Source organism: Ochotona curzoniae, unplaced genomic scaffold (assembly GCF_017591425.1).
Source record: "Ochotona curzoniae isolate NIBS_2020 unplaced genomic scaffold, NIBS_Ocur_1.0 scaffold_2453, whole genome shotgun sequence".
Classification (NCBI taxonomy): Eukaryota; Metazoa; Chordata; class Mammalia; order Lagomorpha; family Ochotonidae; genus Ochotona; species Ochotona curzoniae.
In genome coordinates this window covers 5,705,969-5,723,395 of record NW_024467094.1, presented here as the reverse complement: position 1 = coordinate 5,723,395, position 17,427 = coordinate 5,705,969, and the positions used below count along the sequence as shown (strand labels likewise).

Genomic DNA, 17,427 nt, shown 5'->3' with positions numbered 1-17,427 from the left:
AACAAATGCAAAACCCTTGCCAGCTTCTGTGGTGTAAATATTCTCACCGTGGTCAATTTTGGTACTGAATGCAGAGCCGGTGAGAGAGAGCAGAGAGAGCATGCCATTATAGTTAGTACCTTCACTCCAGTTACTTGCTGAAGGTAACCTTGAGAGGTTATGTGGAGTAGCAAAATGTACTTGATTAAAAATAAAATCTATTCTTTGCTCTGGATCTAATTCATTTCATTGTATGTTTACACAATTTCATTTGTAATACTATTCCAACCAAAGTAGCTCGCCAAGTCACCCCAAAACTATGTCATTGGCATTTGTGAGCTGACATTGAGGGGCAGGTTTCAGTATCATGGATCTCTTACAGGGGCCCCCAGCAGGCAATGTTCAAGAACTTGGAGTAGAAGCTCTGGCTGGAAGTTTACAGGGGGTCTCAAATGGAGGCGAAGATTTTGCCCTCAGTGAAGGCCTTTGCTGGGTGGAATGTGCAGTGAACCTGAGTGGTGTAGGGGAAGGCCTTTGGCTCCTGGTTGACTTGGCACACCTACAGCCCTTATTGGGAGCACCAAGGTTTGAGAACTGACTTCACCGTTGAATCAAGCTTTCTCACCCAGGAGTGCCCCGGGAGGCAACAGGTGATGGCCCGAGGAGCTGAGTCCATGCCCACCACGTGGAGTTCTGGAAGGAACTCTGGAGTCCTGCGGGGTATCTCAGGCTCCTGGCCTTAGTCTGGCCCAGTCTTGGTTGCTGTGGGCACTTGAGTCGTGACACAGTGGTTAGAATATCTAGTTCTAACTTTTAAGTGAATGAAAATAAATAGACCTTTTTACACAGACAAACAAAACATTGTGGGAGATGGAAGTTTAGAAAGATAAGCAGGTGAGCCAGTGCTGCAACATAGCAGGCTAAGCCTCTGACTCATAATGCCAACATCCCAAAACGGCACTGCTCCAATTCCTGGCTGCCTCACTTCCAATCCAGCTCCTTGGTTATGGCCTGGGAAAGCAGCAGGGAGGGGTGTGGGTGTGGGGAGGAGGGTAACTGGTGGTGAGGGGGGAGCCTGAACCCACATGGGAGACCCAGAAGAAGCTCCTGACTCCTGGCATTGAATCAGCCCAGCTTCAGCAATTGTGACCATTTGGGGAGTGAACCAACAGACTGAAGATTTTTCTGTCTCTCCTCTTTGTAAATCTTCCTTTCCAATTAAAAAAAAAATTTTTTTAAAAAGAGATAATGAAATAATACTGCTTTCTTATTTTTTTAAAAAAAAGAATAAGCATTTCTGAGTATAAAATTTAGAAAAATGAATAGATTACTACCTAGCTGAATGGGGATTTATAACCTGGAGATAACTTACAGATAGCCAAGAGATTGCACTCCTCGCGTGGTCGGCAGGTTCTGCTCTGAAGGAGGAGTTGTCAGCCAGCAAAACGTGACTGAGCAGAAGCTCTGGGGAGTGGGATGCCCGACAGCAGAGGGCCCTCTGGCCACACGGAGGGACAATGCAAGCAGACACCAACCTCAAGCTCCACCTGGCACTGCTCTTCTTCCTATCCCTGGGGTGGGGGGCAGAGGGCAAGGGGGTGCCATTGATACCATCCTCTAGGGGGGCGCTGAGCAGGGAGAGAGGTGCAGAAGGTCTCAAGGTCAAAGGCACAGTGTGCTGTCCCCTGCCCCCTACCCCTCACCTGTGCATCTTTCAGCCTCGTGGAGACTCCTGGGGTGACCAGAGTGGGATTTTGCTGCCTCCTTTGGTCCTGCCTTCTGCAGAGGCCCAGCAGATCGTAGCCTTCTGTCTTGAGACTCTGCCAAGTTCCCTATGGTAGACCTTCCGTTGGGGGAGCCTTGGTCTGTTAGCGGAGATCTGGGGTATCGGGCTTCAGTGCTTTGTCCTCAGGGGTAACTCGATCTGAGCGTTCTCTCATCTGTAAAACCAGGGACCTGGACTAAGCCATGATAATTAAGGACATCTCTGAGTTGGAATGGTTAATGGAAGACTGATAGTTCAATCCTGGGGTCAGGTGCAGAACAAAAAGTGTGTCTTTTCATGGCCAGGAGGTGGCAGCAAAGCTCTGCTTGGATGGGGGCTGTAGGCCAGGGTAGGCTCTGCGCTCTCTGGCCCTAGAACTCAAAAGGTCTGGTTTGGACTTTACCTAGGAACTCAAACAAAAACAGCAACAACAATATTGTAGTACTGTTATCATTACTAGTAGTAAAACAGAAGCAACAATGCCACATTGCTGAGCAAAGCTTTATTGTTGTTGTTGTTGTTATTTATTTAAAACGCAGAGTTATAAAGAGATTCTTCCATCTGCTGGCTCGCTCCCCAGTGGCTGCCACAGCCAGGATTCTACCAACCTGAAGCCGAGTTTTTCCAGGTCTTCACTTGGGTACAGGAGCCCGAGGATTTGGGCCACCCTCTGCTGCTCTCCCAGGTGGATTAGCAGAGGTACGAGTTGGGGCAGCTGAGACTTGAACCAGCACCCATGTGGGAATACTGGCATCACAGGCGGAGGTTTAGCCTGCTGTGTCACAAAGTCAGCCCTGAGGGAAGATTTTGGCACAGCGACACCTGACAACCTTGTAACATGCCCATCATGTGGTGGGGGCAGTGTGAGAGCAGGACGTTCAAGCCCTAGGATCAGGCTCCTCAGACACATTTCCTGACTTGTACCGGGCCTTCTAGAAGGTTAGGATGTGCCCAGCCAGGAACCCACTCTCTCCTGTTTTCTTCCTCCACACTCCCTGTCTCATGCTCTGAAGACCCCAGGAGAGGCCCTTTCTGCCCCTCTGGCTATGGGGACAGAGTGAGAGAGGCCAGAGGCCCCCAGCTGGCCAGGATGGGGTCCCCCAGCTGGCTGATTGGGGGATGCTGGGCAGGGGAACCCAGGCCCTCCTCTTACTCTTTCTTCCAGTCCCCAGAAGGGACAAGAAGGGTGAGAGAAGGAGAGCCAGAGCAGAAAAAGATTCTTATTTCATTGTTTATTTGAAAGGCAAGGAGACAGATTAAGAGAGTTTTTTTCCCATCCTCCGCTTCACTCCTCAGATGCCTACACTGGCCTGTGCTAGGTTAGGGGCCAACAATCCGAAACTCAATTTGGGTCTCCCACGAGGGTGAAGGAGTCCCAAGTACTTGAGCCATCACCTGCTGCCTCCTGGGGTGCCTACTGACAAGAAGCTGAGAGGCTGGGACTTCAACTAGGCACTCTGATACAGAGTGCTGGGGTCTCCTCCAGCCACTTGGCTGCTCCACCAAATGCCCACCCCAATTATTCAATTCTTTTTGTTTTCACATTTATGTATTCTTATTGGAAAGGCAGATATACAGAGAGGAGAGGCAGAGAGAAAGATCTTCCACCTGCTGATTAACTCCCCAAATGACCGCAATGCCCAGAGTTGAGTTGATCTGAAGCCAGGAGTCAGGATCTTCTTCTGGGTCTCCCAGGTAGGTGCAGGACCCCAAGGCTTTGGGCCATCCTCTACTGCTTTCCCAGGCCACAAGCAGGGAACTGTATTGGAAATGGAGCAGCTGGGACATGAGCCAGCACCCATATGGTATCCCAGCACTTGAAGGGGGAGGATTAACTAACTAAGCCATTGCACTGGGCCCCCGATTTTTCAGTTCTTGTCATTCCACATCTCTACCTAGGCATGGAAGATTCACATTCATTCACTCCTTCATTCAGTCACCCAAATTCTGATGTGACAGAAGACACAGCTAGGGGCAGGCATTTGGTCCGGGGGTCCTGGCTTTGCTTCTGATCTGGCGTCATGCTGCTGTACACTCTGAGATGGTAGCAACTGGGTCTCTGCGCCCTGTGAGGGAGACTGGATGGTGTTCCAGGCCCCTGACTTTGGCTGTGCCGAGCATTTGAGAAGTGAGTCAGTCAATGAGAAGGTCTATCTTTTTGTCTCTCTGCCTCTCCAATGAAACTAAAAACTAAAAAGACAAAGAAAGACTAAAACAACTCAATTAAAAAAGACATAGTTGTGCGCTGTGAAGGATGGAGGCAAGTTCTTTCTCTTCTAACTTGGAAATCTGGTGCCGGGAGCTGGGTGTTGGGTCACCAGGCAGTTGCAGACACATTGAGAGGTGGCTTTTTCCTACAGGGAGCCCAGGTGTCCTGGGGAACGCTGGAGAAACTGGAACTCGGGGCTGGTTTTGGGGGCACACCAGGGAGGAATGCATGGTCTTTGATGCCCCCTGCCCCAACTGCACATGTTAATTGCTCAAGCCAGAGGAACCCCCTCAGAGACACAACCGAAGCCTCAAACTGATCTTCCCACGTGGCTGTTGTGAATGCTCTGCCACGGACCTCAGGGGAGCTCCCCCGCCAAGCTAGGATCTCCCTTCCTTTGGTTATAGGCTCAGAGGTGGGATCATTGGATTACAGGCTAGCTCTCGTTGGAATTTTCCAAGTATCCCACCCTGTTTCCCATAATGATGGTATCTCTGCGTGCCTACCAGTAGTGTACATTCGCCCCCTCTTCTCCAGGTTTTTGCTGGCTCTTACTTTCTGTCCTCAAATGTGTGGACGGCCGAGGGTTTATGCCAGCCAGCGATTTCCCCGTCTTAGGTTTTCACCTTGCTAGGGGGCTGGGGACAAGGAGGCTGCACTTTCCCGTGACTTTTTGTCTCTCATGTTTACAGCAGAACAGACATTCCCACGGAGAGAAATGGAGCATGGCAGTGACCACAGCAGAGCCAGCAGCTGAGCACTGAGACTTTATTGCTCATACACTTCCCACCTCTCGCCTCCAGGGCTCCCACTGCAAGGGCTCCAGAGGGCTTCATTCTTCCATCTTCTGTGGAAGGAAAAAAATATATGCATGCAGGAAATGAGTCACAACAAGGGGAGGCTGGGTGTCGCCTTCAGCAGTGAGGAAGTCTGGAACTTCAGAAGCTTGTTCCGGGGACAGTTCCCTGCAGAGTGCCATCTCCGCCCATTGCGTCTCGGTCACTCCCCCAAGAGAGCAGAGATGCATGGTGGCTTGTGCTGCTCAGTTCTCTGCACCTGTGGGTGCTGCAGCAGCACCAGATCTGACTGGTGGCCCGGTCTCAGGGCCACCCCAGGTCTTGTCACTTTCAGGGAACCATGCTCACCTGGCCCCCCACGTCCCGGCTCTTGGCCCGGAGCTTGTTGACCTGGGACTCGGCAATGTCTGCCCGTTCCTCCGCCTCCTCCAGCTCGTGTTGGACTCGGCGGCACCTGGACAGCTGTGTGTTGGCCTGCTCCTCCTGCAGAAGAGATGGACCAGGTGGCTGTGGGGCTTGTTGGGGTCCCTTGCTGTGGTTCTTAGCATTGGGGAGGTGAGGAGAGGGCAGGAAAGGGTGGGCTCTGGCTCTCCCAGCAGGAGAGAAGAGATATGGGCCGAGTTCTGTGTGAGGACCAGGTTCCCAGCCCGTGGCTTTGTATGCTGTCTGAGGTCACCCTACAAGGATAGCAGCACCTCCTGGCACCCCTCCTGCTCTCCCGTATCCCTCATCTATGCTGTGTGTCCCTCAGCGCTCTTTGCAGAGCACCTAAGACCACAGTTCTCCCAAGGTCTCTAAAGGTGTCAGAGACCAATGGCTTTGGGCCCCTGGTCCCATGTTTCTGCCCAAAGCAGTTGTCTAGGGCCAGGCTATCTATTGTATGGGAGTGTGTGTGTGTGTGTGTGTGTGTGTGTGTGTGTGTGTGTTTTCTCCAAGGGGTCCCTGCTAAGTTGGCTTCCTGGGTGTGCTCCTGCCTGGCTAGTGCTGCTGGGTCTGTGCCAGTGCATTGTGTGTGATCCTGTCTCTCATTTAACCAGGCCTGAGCTGCTTGCTAGAGGCCAGAGGGAGCCAGCCAGGCTCGTGGCTGGGAGCAGAGGGCAGTGGGAGAAGTTACATGGCCAGCTCCCCCTTGAATCCTATTCCTCAGGAGAACAGTCCTGAGAGAGGCTCTGCATGCCGGAAGAAGGTTCCTACGTCTGCTCAGCGTGGGAAATGGTGCCTTCTAGAATACTTCGCAACACATAACCTGTAGAATCTGAGAGGTCGATGGAACAAAGCATGTGGCTTTGTTTCCAAAAATGATCTTTCTTTTTTTAAAAAAAAAATTATCTATTTGATTTATTTGAGAGACAGAGAGCCCTCATCTACTAGTTCATGCCCCCGCAGCCAATGCTGGACCAGGTCAAAACCAGGAGCCAGAAACTGCATCTGGGCCTGCCACCCAGATGGGCGACATGGGTCTACACACTTAAGCCAACATCTGCTGCTTTCCAGGGTCCACGTGAGTAGAAATTCAGAATCTGGATGGAAGGCAGATTTGAACCCAGGTACTTGGCTATGGGATGCTCTGGTCCCAAGTGGTGAATATATGCTCCCCAAATGATTTTTCTTTCTACAAAAGAGGACTCTCCCCCTCGTACTCCCACTGCCATAGCTTCCTGTTGTTCACATCTCTTAGACAATATGGGTGTCAGCCTATTCCATTGCCTCCCTGTTCTTTTCACACATTGGCTCAAGGGGCAGATCAGTAAGGAGGGAGTGGGGTGAGGGGGAGTAGAGGCATGTGGTGGGAACTAGGGAGAGTGGGGTGTAGAGGTGATGCCAGTTGGTGTCCAAGGGCAGGGAGCAGTGGTTGGGCGGGCTGGGGTGGTGAGAGAGCGAAGGCAATAAAACCAGTGAGATGGGCTGAGATGCCACACAGGTGAATCAAGAGAGAGTGAGGCACATGGGGGTATCTGGGCCAGCTAGTGAGGAGCACGAGGTCACAGAGGTGGTGAGCGTGGGACCCTGGGGAATGAGGAGGACGAGTGTCCCTGTGCTTATGGCTTGCAAATGTCAACTGAGGCCCAAGACCCCCAAACACCCCCTCACCCAGGAGGCCGTATTTGACGACTCTGGATATGCCCTCACACTTACCGCCTCCTCAGCCTGCCTCTTGTAAGACTTGACCTTGGCCTGCAGCTTGTCCACCAGGTCCTGGAGTCTGAGGACATTCTTACGATCCTCCTCAGCCTGCAAAGACGGCATCTGTGGTAGACACCCACCCATCCTGGCTCTCTTTACCCATGGGACATGGGCTGCAATCCGTTGGCGAGCCTTCTACCTGGTAAGTCATCTCCTTGACTTTGCGTTCGTACTTGTGGGCCCCCTTCAGAGCCTCGGCTCCCCTCTTCTGCTCTGCATCCAGCTCTGTTTCCAGCTCCCGCACCTGCTTGAGGGCGGGCGGGGGAGCAAGAGAGCATAAGTCAGGGCAGATCCTTGGGGGCTTCTCCCATGGACTCAGGGGGTGAGCATTTTAGAGAGAACTAAAGATCGCTTTACTTTAAATTATACTTGGCCAACATGTCTCCTCTTGGGGCTTAGAAGCCACAGTTTATTCACAGGGTCATCACTACAACGAAGCACCTTGTTTGGGCAGAAGCAGTGTCAGGTGCAGAGTCTGACTTGTAGAAGCGGCCCCTTCCTGCAGCCATGCAGTTGACTGACCAGTTGCACTGCAGTACCACTTTGTCCCTGCAGCTAAGCCTGTACCACTTGCTCTTAGTGGCCCCGGTTCCTGATCAAGTTGGGCGGTAGGAGGTATGGAGAAGACCTGGACCAGGAGTGGCCAGATAGACCAGGCCCCGTGGACGAATGGGAAGTCAAGTGAGTTATCATTACCAAGCACAGGTTTCTATATGACGGCACATCAGACAGTTCATGCAGTGAGTTTATGTGAGTTTCCCACCCCCCAAATAAACTCATGCATCCATGCGTAGCTTTTAATAAGATGCATTTTCATGAATTGTTGATGTCCTTGTGTATGTTGAGGAGAAGGTTAGTGCCTGCTCAAATTCCTGAAAACCTGGAACTAAATTAGGCCAAGACCCTGGGAGTCCCTTGAGAAGGAGAAAATGTCAAATGGGTGCTGTTCATTTCAGTGGTGGGCCTGCCTTTCCCAAAGTCTAAAGTCCCTTGAGTGTGCTGGTCACCAACTGTGGTCAATGTAGACACCTATATGGACACGGGAGGTGGGGTGTTATATAGGAACCAATCACATGTCCCTCTACCTCAAGCCCACCAAAATCCCAGTGGCCACAGGGGAGTGACTCTGGGCTTGGAGACTCCACAGACGACCCCTGAGAGCTCCTGGGAGGCAAATTTTAATGCACATGTCATTCATCATAAAACTTCCATCCTCTGCCTCGCAGGTCCAGGAAACTCCATCAGAGTCTGTGTTTGCTTTCCTTGGAATGCTGTGAAAGGTGAGTGGAACTCAGGAAACCGGGAGGAATGGAATGGAAGGGGTCCTGCCTGGGGGAGGGGTGATGGAAGCCTCCCTGCCTGCCCAGAGTGCCAAGTTTCACAGAAGGTGGCTTGGGCCCTAGTCCCACACTAGGGGTCGGGAGGGTCTGTGTGCAGGACAGATGGAAGCTCACTTAGATGGTCCAGAACTGGGAATAAGTGAACATGAGCATTTTACAGAATTTGGGGAGGAAGCTCTAATTTCCTTGGTGGTTACTGCAATTGTTGATATGACTTTGGCCTTGTTTTTTTTTCCCACCCAAAACCAACCAATCCCTTTCACAGTTAAAGCAAAGGTGGGCTTGGTATTGCCACCCCAGGGAGTCAGGTGCAAAAAATGATGATATTTGTGAGCTGACCTGCTAGGGAGAGTTATTTCCTTCTCTTCCTGCTTTTCCTCATCTGGTTTCCCTCCTGCTCTCTCATTTCCTCTCTTCCCAGGACAACAGAGCTGTTCTAGCAACAACCTCTGCAAAGCCCTTCTCCAAGTACCAGCTGATGCTGCAGCCCACTTTGATCATGATGGAACCATCATAGCTCTTAAAGGGAAAAAGCACTGGGGTACAGGAAGCCAAGAGGAAACTGAACCAAAGGGACAAGTCCGCTCTCGGTTCAAGAAAACGTGAGACTTCAGCATGTGGGAGAGATGAAACATCTCAGGAGGAAAGTGGCCCAGCCTTCCTTGGGGAAGGAGTGAGAAATACGCCAAGAACTGCAGACTGAAAGGCTGGGAAGGGAACAGGACTTGAGAGGAGAGACACAGAGAGGTGACAGAGTCTAAGTAGGCTGGGACATTGCTTATCAAACTATGATAGCCAAAAATCTGATTTAAACACAAAGAGCGAATTTTATGGTCGCACAATCTTTTTTTTTTTCTATGTAGGTGCAAAGACATGAATCTACATAGAAGACAGAATGTGAACTTGGAAGGAGACCTGCAGTCCACTCCACCAGCTCAGCTCCTGGCCCTGAATGGGATGGCACTTCCCAGCAGGAGGCCTCTCCCACCACATACCCTGTTCTCCAGCTTCTGGATCTGCTTCTTGCCACCCTTGAGCGCCAGCTGCTCGGCCTCGTCCAGGCGGTGCTGCAGGTCCTTCACTGTCTGCTCCAGGTTCTTCTTCATGCGCTCCAGGTGGGCACTGGTGTCCTGCTCCTTCTTCAGCTCCTCCGCCATCATGGCCGCCTGTGCAGCAGTTCACAGAAGCGCCCTTGTCACTGGGGGGCCCACCCATCCCCACGTGGAGCTGAGGGGTGATGTTGTTAAGGCATGGGGGATGAGGGGATAATAGCCTCTGTGTGACGAACTCCCTCCCATCAGAGCCATAAACATGCGAGGCCCACATGCAACACGCTGGATCTGAAGCCCCCAGGCCTTCTGCAAGCAGCGCCTCCAAGGAGCAAGCTGTGAGCTCACGTCGGTGATGGCTTTCTTGGCCTTCTCCTCTGCGTTCCTGGACTCCTGCAGGGAATTCTCCACCTCTGCCTGGCACTGAGCCAGGTCAGCTTCCAGCTTCTTCTTGGTGTTCAGCAGGCTGGTGTTCTACAAGCACAGAGAGGCATCAGGGATTGGAGGGGAAGAGGATGGTGTACCGGGGCACCACACAGGATGGGGAGGGAAGGCTCTGGGAGCAGCCGGAAGTGGATCACGATCATGCTTTGGTTCTTATTGTGCACATGGATGGCCTGTTAGGTGCAGAGCCCTCTTTGACCAAACAGGAAGTCCTGAATCAGACTCAAGAACTGCACACTGAAGGATCCAGGCAAGGATAACAGTCCAATTTCAAATATTTGAGGATGGAAAGATTATTCAATAAAGAACATGCCTGATAGAAATGCCAATGTAAAACAACAACAACAAAAAAATAATTCCACTAGTCAAACTAGATCATGCGTTGGAAGCATGATGACACACTAGAAATGTCTGTAATGTATATTACAGAGAAAAACAGTTGCTTTCTTAACATACAGGGTATTTCAAAGGTTCATGGAAAGATGGAATTAGATGTTTATTGTGGTGCAGAGTTTTGAAAGCCATGGAGTGTTTTTCAGAATCCACATTTTTTTTCAGCAAACTCTTTGAAGATTCCTTGTCTACATGGATTTCAAAAGTTTTTTGCACCCAACTACACTTATCTTCATTGTATCATCCACAAACATTTCAGGTGCCCCTTGGAGAAATAGTACACATTAATAAGAAAAAGGGGCTGAAATAATTGGTAAAAAAAAAAAAACTCAACAGAAAAAAACAACACAAATGGCCAACAAAAATGATTACATGTTCTAACTCATTAGTTATTAAAAAAAAATTAAAAGCCCTAATGCTGTGTAATCAAAGAATAAAACTGGTTAAGATTTCAAAAATATTACCTGAGCCTTTTGAGAATTTGTAGAAAAGAGCTGTCACATGTTTTCCCCAAGGGAATGAAAATTTAGAATATCTTGTTAAAGAAAATGTACAATATGTTTTAAATGCATTTACTGTTTTGACACTGAGACTTTATAGTTAGGAAATTATTTACTTGTAGAACTCTAAAGATAATAGTAATAATCATAGATTGTTAGGAAAGTTATGAGAGTTTATCACAATAGACTTAATAAAAGTAATTTATATATATATATATTTCTCAGGGACCTAGCACAATAACCTAGTGGCTAAAGTCCTTAGCCAGGATCCCGTATGGGCACCAGGTTTGTATCCCAGCTGTGCTACTTCCCATCCATTTCCCTGTTTATAGTTTGGGAAAGCAGTTAGGTCAGCCCAAGGCCTTGGGGCCCTGCACCCCTGTGGGAGACCCCAAGAAAGCTCTTGGCTCCTGGCTTCGAATTAGCTCGGCTATGGCTGTTGTGGCCCCTTGGGGAGTAAACCAATGGATGGAAGATCTTTCTGTCTCTACTACCCTCTGTGACTCTGCCTTACCAATAAAAATAAAATAAAACCTTAAAAAAAACAGCAATTTAAAAAAAAAACTGGGAACAGTCTAAAGTAGCCAGATATGGCAGAATAAGTAAAATACCTTGATACCCAATTATAACAGCCATATCTAGTTCGTATCCTAGGTCCAAGAGGTGATCTGTATTAACCATACCCTGGGAGACTGTTCAAGGAGGTGGGGACCTGAGTATGTTCAGGAACATTAGCCAATGAAAATGCCAAACACTGGTCACATTTTTACAGAAACACAATAATATTCTTGTAATTCACAATGAGACCCCAAAATGTCAATGATACTGTTGATTTTTTTTCCCTCTTGAGTGTTTTGTTTGTTTCCTGTTTTTGAAAGCAAGAGACTTTAAAAAGTTTTCTATTAAAATAATAAAAAAAATTTTTAAAGAAAACCTTCACATTGTAAGATTTCAGTTTAAATGGTACAGGATGACAACTCCTAATTCAGACATCCCAAATCTGGCACCATGTGGCTGACCATGCTCAAGTGGGAAGATCCCGCTCCTGGCCTCCTGGCAGGGCCTCTAGTGAAGGCGCGCAGAGGCACTAAAAATACTGACTAGAACCAGGCTACCTGGGTAAGGTGCCTTGTGTTTCAGTCCCTTGCCAAGACACTTCATTGCCTAAATGCAAATATTCCAAAATCTGAAAATATCTGAAATCTGTTACACTTCTGGTCGCTGGCATTTCAGCATAGGAGAGCCAAGCCCAGGTGCTTCATGCAACAACCCTTCCTTGCTTTGACTCCTGGTTCTGTCTTTATCTTTGGGTAAAAGAAAGCTCGGACATCTGTGAATCAAGAGCTGGTTAGTCCAAAGACCCAGCTTAAAGAAGCCTGGTTCTGACCACGATTCTGGGGGCAGCTGGGTGTTTCCCTCCATTGCAGGGGCCCGGAGCCCAGTGGGACAAACGCACCTGAGAATGCAGCAGCTGCACTCGGTCGCTGGCGTCCAGCAGCTCCTGCTCCGACAGCCGGCGGGTCCGCTCGGTCTGCTCCAGGGCCACCTTCATCTCCTCTAGCTCTTCCTGCAGGAGGCCGTTCCTGCGCTCCACGATGGCCAGCTGCTCCTTAAGATCCTCGTTGCTCCTCAGGGCATCGTCCAGGTGTAGCTGGGCGTCCTGGGGAGACCTGGAGTGAGGCCAGAGCCGCGGGACAGAATCCAGGCTCTGCTGCAGGTCCACCGGAAGTGGGCAGCACACTCGCTCACCTTAAGCTGGCCCTGGACCGTACGCAGGTGTTTCTGTGTCTCCGCCACCTGGCGGTTGGAATGGCCCAGCTGGATCTCCATCTCGTTGAGATCTCCCTCCATCTTCTTCTTGAGCCGCAGGGCATCATTGCGGCTCCGGATTTCGGCGTCCAGCACGCTCTGCATGGCCTCAGCAGTCCGCTGGCTGTTGCGTTTCAGCTGCTCCATCTCTTCATCCTTTTCTGTGACTTTGCGGTCCAGCTCGGACTTGACCTGATTCAGCTCTAATTGGACGCGGAGGATCTTGCTCTCCTCGTGTTCCAGGGAACCCTGATGAAAGAAGAGGAGGGAGATGGCCCCGGAGTGATGGCCTAATAGTTAAATCCTCACTTTGCAAGCACTGAATCCCATTTGGATGATGACTTGAGTTCCAGCTGTTCCACTTCTTCTCAGCTCCTTGCTTGTGGCCCGGGAAAGCAGTCAAGGATGGCCCAAAGCCTGGGGACCCTGCAACCCTGTGGGAGACCCAGAGGAAGTGCCTGGCCCCCGGCTTCAGATCAGCTCAGCATCGGGCTCCAGCCACTGCAGCCACTTGGAGAATGAACCAGAGCACAGAGCTCTTTCTCTCTGCCTCGCCTACTCTCCGTAAATCTGCCTTTCCAATAAAAATAAATCTTAAAGAAAAGGGGAGATGGAGAAGGCCATGGGCATTTTCATATCTGTTATGATTAAACAGGCTTTACTTACACCTTTAACAAGTGATGAGAACAAGCCACAGAGATGCCTGGGATGCAGCTGGGACTAAAATGTTGTGTTATTAATAAATATTCTTGGGTCTTGGGAGAGACAGAGTGTCTTTATTGAGGGTGTCTATTGTCATTGGCAGTGACCCCAGCACTCCTGGTCTAAGACAGCAAGGCAGTTGATCTGTTAGCCTGCGTTAGTTCAGACGGCCCTATCACCCAACAATCTGAACCAACTGTCTGTCCCGCACTCACTGCATCTGTTTATGACATCAGGAGACCCTGGGTCTCAATTTTATGAGGCTGCTTCAAAAGTTGGTGCAATGTGGAACTCCAAAATACATTTCTCCGGGTGCAGAGGAAAGTGCGAATGCCATGCTGACTCCTGCAGGAGTCCTGATGGCCAAAGACAACTGCGTCCGCCTCCCCCAGAGTATGGGAGGAGTCCTGAGCTGGCTGGCAGGATCATAGCGGGTGGAGATTTTTGCTTCCCAGGGGAAAGCACCGAGGACATCATGAACACATTTGCTTGTTTGCAAAGGAGAACAGTGTGCTAGAGGAGAGCAAAGAAGTGAGAGAGAAGCGAGGTGGTGTCTGTCGACTCCCAAGGCTGCCCGGCTATCCCTCCCATGGGAGGCTCTGGGGGTGGTCCAAGGTCGCCCCTTTCAGTTTCCAGGACATCACATCCCTGTACTTGCCTCCACCTCTTCTAAGGCAGCCTGGAGGTCCGACTTCTCCTGCTCCACCTGCTTCTTGGTCTTTTCCACTTCCTGCAGGTTCTTGCCAGTTTCTGCAATCTGCTCCGTTAAGTCAGAAATCTCTTCTGCAAAAGGACAGGCTCGACTTAGGCTGTTTTCGCAGGCTTCTGCTCACAGCTTAGGCATTTGTGTGGCACTTCATGGGGCTGGCAAATCACCTGTGACCGTTTATTCAGGAGCGAATACAGAGAAGCCATTCCCAGGAGGGGTGTGTGGGGGAGACCTGGAAGTGCTGAGTGACAAGCAAGGAAGACTATTGTGGCTGACATTTTTGGGGAAATGGGCATTTAGCCCAGGGGTTAATGCCTGCACAAGCCACATCAGAGTGCTGCTGTTAGATTCCCAGTTCTGTGATGGCACAAGAAATTGGGTTCCTGTCACTTATGTGAGTGACCCGGATGGAGTTCCTGGGCCCCAGCCCTGGCCTTGCCCAGCCCTGGCCCCTGCAGGCATTTGGGGGAGTGGATAAGTGGATGAGAACTGTCTGTCTGTTTCTCTCACCTTGCTTCTCAAAAACACTTTTTTTTTGAAAGAAAGATTTATTTATTTTTATTGGAAAGGCGGATGTACAGAGAGGAGCAGACACAGAGAGGAAGATCTTCCGTCCGATGGTTCACTCCCCAAGCAATTGCAACGGCTGCAGCTAAGCCATTCTGAAGGAGCCAGGAGCTTCTTACGGGTCTCCCACATGGGTGCAGGGTCCCAAGGCTTTGGGCTGCCCTCGACTGCTTTCCCTGGCCACAAGCAAGGAGCTGGATGGGAAGCGGGGCTGCCGTGATTAGAACTGGTGCCCATATGCGATCTCGGGCATGTTCAAGGCAAGGACTTTAACCACCACACTATTGCGCTGGGGCCTCAAAAACACTTTTTTTTTTTTTTTTAAGAGTTTTTGTGTCTTGGTTTAACTGAGTCAATTTGAGGGGTGGAATGTGGACAAGGATTTCTTTGGAGCAATGGAAAAGGCATTTGAGGGCTGGAATTGTGGTATCATTGATTAAACTTCTGCCTGTGATGCTGGAAACCCTGTAGGAGCTCATTCAAATCCTGGATCCTTCACTTCTGATCCAGCCCCTGCTAAGGCATCTGGGAAAGCAGCAGAAGATGGCCTAAGTGCTTGGGCCCCTACACTCACGTGGAAGACCTGGAGGAAGCTCTCGGGTCCTGGCTTCACCTTGGCTCAGCCTTAGCTGTTGGTAACATTTGGGCAGTTAACCAGTGGAAAGATCTTTAGATGTCTCGCCACTCTTTCTCTGTAACACTGCCTTCCAAATAAATAAATCCTCAAACAATATATTTTTTAAAGTCTTTAAAGTTGGCCATGGTTACATGGGGACGGGGCTGGCAGGAGGAGTTGGGGACGGGCACACCTGTGGCATGGAGCTAGCTCACCCTGTAGATTTTTGTTCTCTCGCCGCACCGTCTCCAGCTGGTCCACCACCTCTTCATAGGCGTTCCGCATCTTGAAGATCTCCGTGCTCAGGGCCCTGGACTCCTTCTGAGCGGCTTCCAGCTCAGCCTGACTTTCATCCAGCTTTTGCTTCCACTCAGCAAGGACCTAGATGATGGGAGAAGGGTGTGTGAGAAGCAGAACAGGGCTTTCAGTGGAGCCTGGGGTAGGGGAGTCCCCTTAAGATGTCAAAATTCCCCCTGTCATCCTATGGGTCTGAAGCAAGAAGCTGGGCCCTGTTCCGGATCGGGGGGTCTCCAAACTCTGATATCCCTGCAGGGGGCTCTGCTGGACTTTTAATTCATTTATTTAAAAGACAGATAATAAAAGAGAAAGAGATAGAGAGGAGAGCTCTGGTTCACACCCCTAAACAGCCTCAACAGCCAGATCTTCCAGGCCAAAGCCAGGGGCCAGGAGAAGTCCCATGTGCGTAGAAGAGACCCCAACACTTTGGCCATCCTCTGATACCTTTCCAGATGCATTAGCAGGGAGCTGGATCATAAGCAGAGCAACTGGATCTCAAAACGGCACTCAGATAGGGCATGCCAGTGTTGCAAACCAAGGGTTAACACGTTGCTTCATGTCCCTGACCCTCTTGGCTGGATTCTTAGAGATACAGGTGGAATATCCCTTATCTGAAATGCTTGGGAACAAAAGTGTTTGGGCTTTCATATTAAAAAAAATTATATATATATATATCTCTTCATGCATATAATGAATATCCTGGGGATGGGTTTCAAGTCCAGATGGATAATTCATTTATGTCTCCTGTGTACGTTATTCATGGAGCCTGAAGATAATATAACAGTATATTGAATGCACCTTGCTTTTCACTGCAGCTCATCACATGAGCTCAAGCATAGAATTCTCTACTTCTGTTGATGTGTCGGTGTTTAAAGAGTTTTGGATTTTGGAGAGCTTTGGCTTCAGATGTTCAGATTAGAGGATGTCCCACCTGTACTGCAGTCTCAGTGTAATCTGTATGAACTTCAACTACAAATAGAATTATGTTCAGAGATTGTAAAAAAAAAAAAAAAAAAAAAAAGCAAAACAATAAAGAGCTTTGGGGAAGGCTCCTGAACTGGAAACGGATTCCGGAACTGGGGCCTCCACACTTTGAGCCCTGCCACTGCTAAGCAGGTAGGGAAGTACCTTGTCGAAGTTCCTCTGCTTCTTGTCCAGGGTGGCGCAGGCCGTGTTGGCCCTCTCCAGGTCCCGCATCAGGTCCTCCACCTCTCCCTGGAGCCTCTGCTTGGTCTTCTCCAAGGAAGCACACTTGGAGTTCGCCGTCTCTGTGTTTTCCTCGGCTTCTTGGAGCCTCTGGGCCAGTTTTTTCCTGTGAGAACCATATTTTCCTTTTCTTGGCAAAGTTGGGATAGTTGAGAAGGCAAGCGAAGAGATTGTAAGAGAAGTGAACTGACTAGAAGGGACTGGCTTTTGGTAAGACCTAAACCTAGAAGGTGACGAGGGGAGAGGACCCAAGTGTCTCTCTTGGAGAAACCCATCATGCTGGGTGGCAGAGCAGGTCCTCACGGAGGCAACTTGGGGGCTGGGGGCAGGGCAGGCAGACCCTGAGAGGACAGGGAACAATCTCGGAATGCTGAAGAAGCCACAAAGGTCACGGGAGGGAAGGAAGAGTTAGGATTGGAAGGTGTCTCTGCCACCTGCCCCACTGTAGCCTTGGAAGCGCATACTTGGCCTCCTCCAGCTCCTCCGTGCGCTGGATGGCGTCCGTCTCGTACTTGGTCCTCCATTGGGCAACCTCGCTGTTGGCCTTGGACATTGCCCTCTGCAGCTCAGCCTTGGCTTCCTGCTCCTCCTCATACTGCTCCCGCAACAGGTCGCAGTCGTGGCGGGAGGACTGCAGGGCGTGGGCCAGGGCGTTCTTGGCCTGTGGATGACAGTGATGACAAATTTGCAAGGACACCTGGCCCTTTTGCAAGTGAGGCTTTCTCTCAACCTGAATCCTTCCCATGTCTCCTTCACCAGTCATAGCAGTTTCCAACTGGCTTCTTCATTGTGATTTAAATATGTGCATTGTAAAAACCGGTTACACGATAGTAACTGGACAATCACTAATGTTTGCTGTAC

General features: G+C 50.1%; 1 protein-coding gene across 1 annotated transcript in view; it reads right to left on the bottom strand.

Annotated features, from left to right (window-relative positions):
* Positions 1-1,847: 1,847 nt before the first annotated feature.
* LOC121169954 (myosin-13) overlaps positions 1,848-17,427 on the bottom strand; it is a 54,595-nt gene continuing 39,015 nt past the window's right edge. The window contains exons 30-41 of the mRNA XM_041000793.1: positions 17,031-17,227; positions 16,489-16,672; positions 15,279-15,444; positions 13,830-13,954; positions 12,410-12,718; positions 12,117-12,320; positions 9,672-9,797; positions 9,270-9,440; positions 7,074-7,178; positions 6,887-6,982; positions 5,099-5,233; positions 1,848-1,919 (exon numbers count right to left, since the gene is read on the bottom strand). Coding sequence (XP_040856727.1) covers positions 1,848-1,919; positions 5,099-5,233; positions 6,887-6,982; positions 7,074-7,178; positions 9,270-9,440; positions 9,672-9,797; positions 12,117-12,320; positions 12,410-12,718; positions 13,830-13,954; positions 15,279-15,444; positions 16,489-16,672; positions 17,031-17,227 — 1,890 coding nt within the window. The remainder of the gene's footprint in view (positions 1,920-5,098; positions 5,234-6,886; positions 6,983-7,073; positions 7,179-9,269; positions 9,441-9,671; positions 9,798-12,116; positions 12,321-12,409; positions 12,719-13,829; positions 13,955-15,278; positions 15,445-16,488; positions 16,673-17,030; positions 17,228-17,427) is intronic.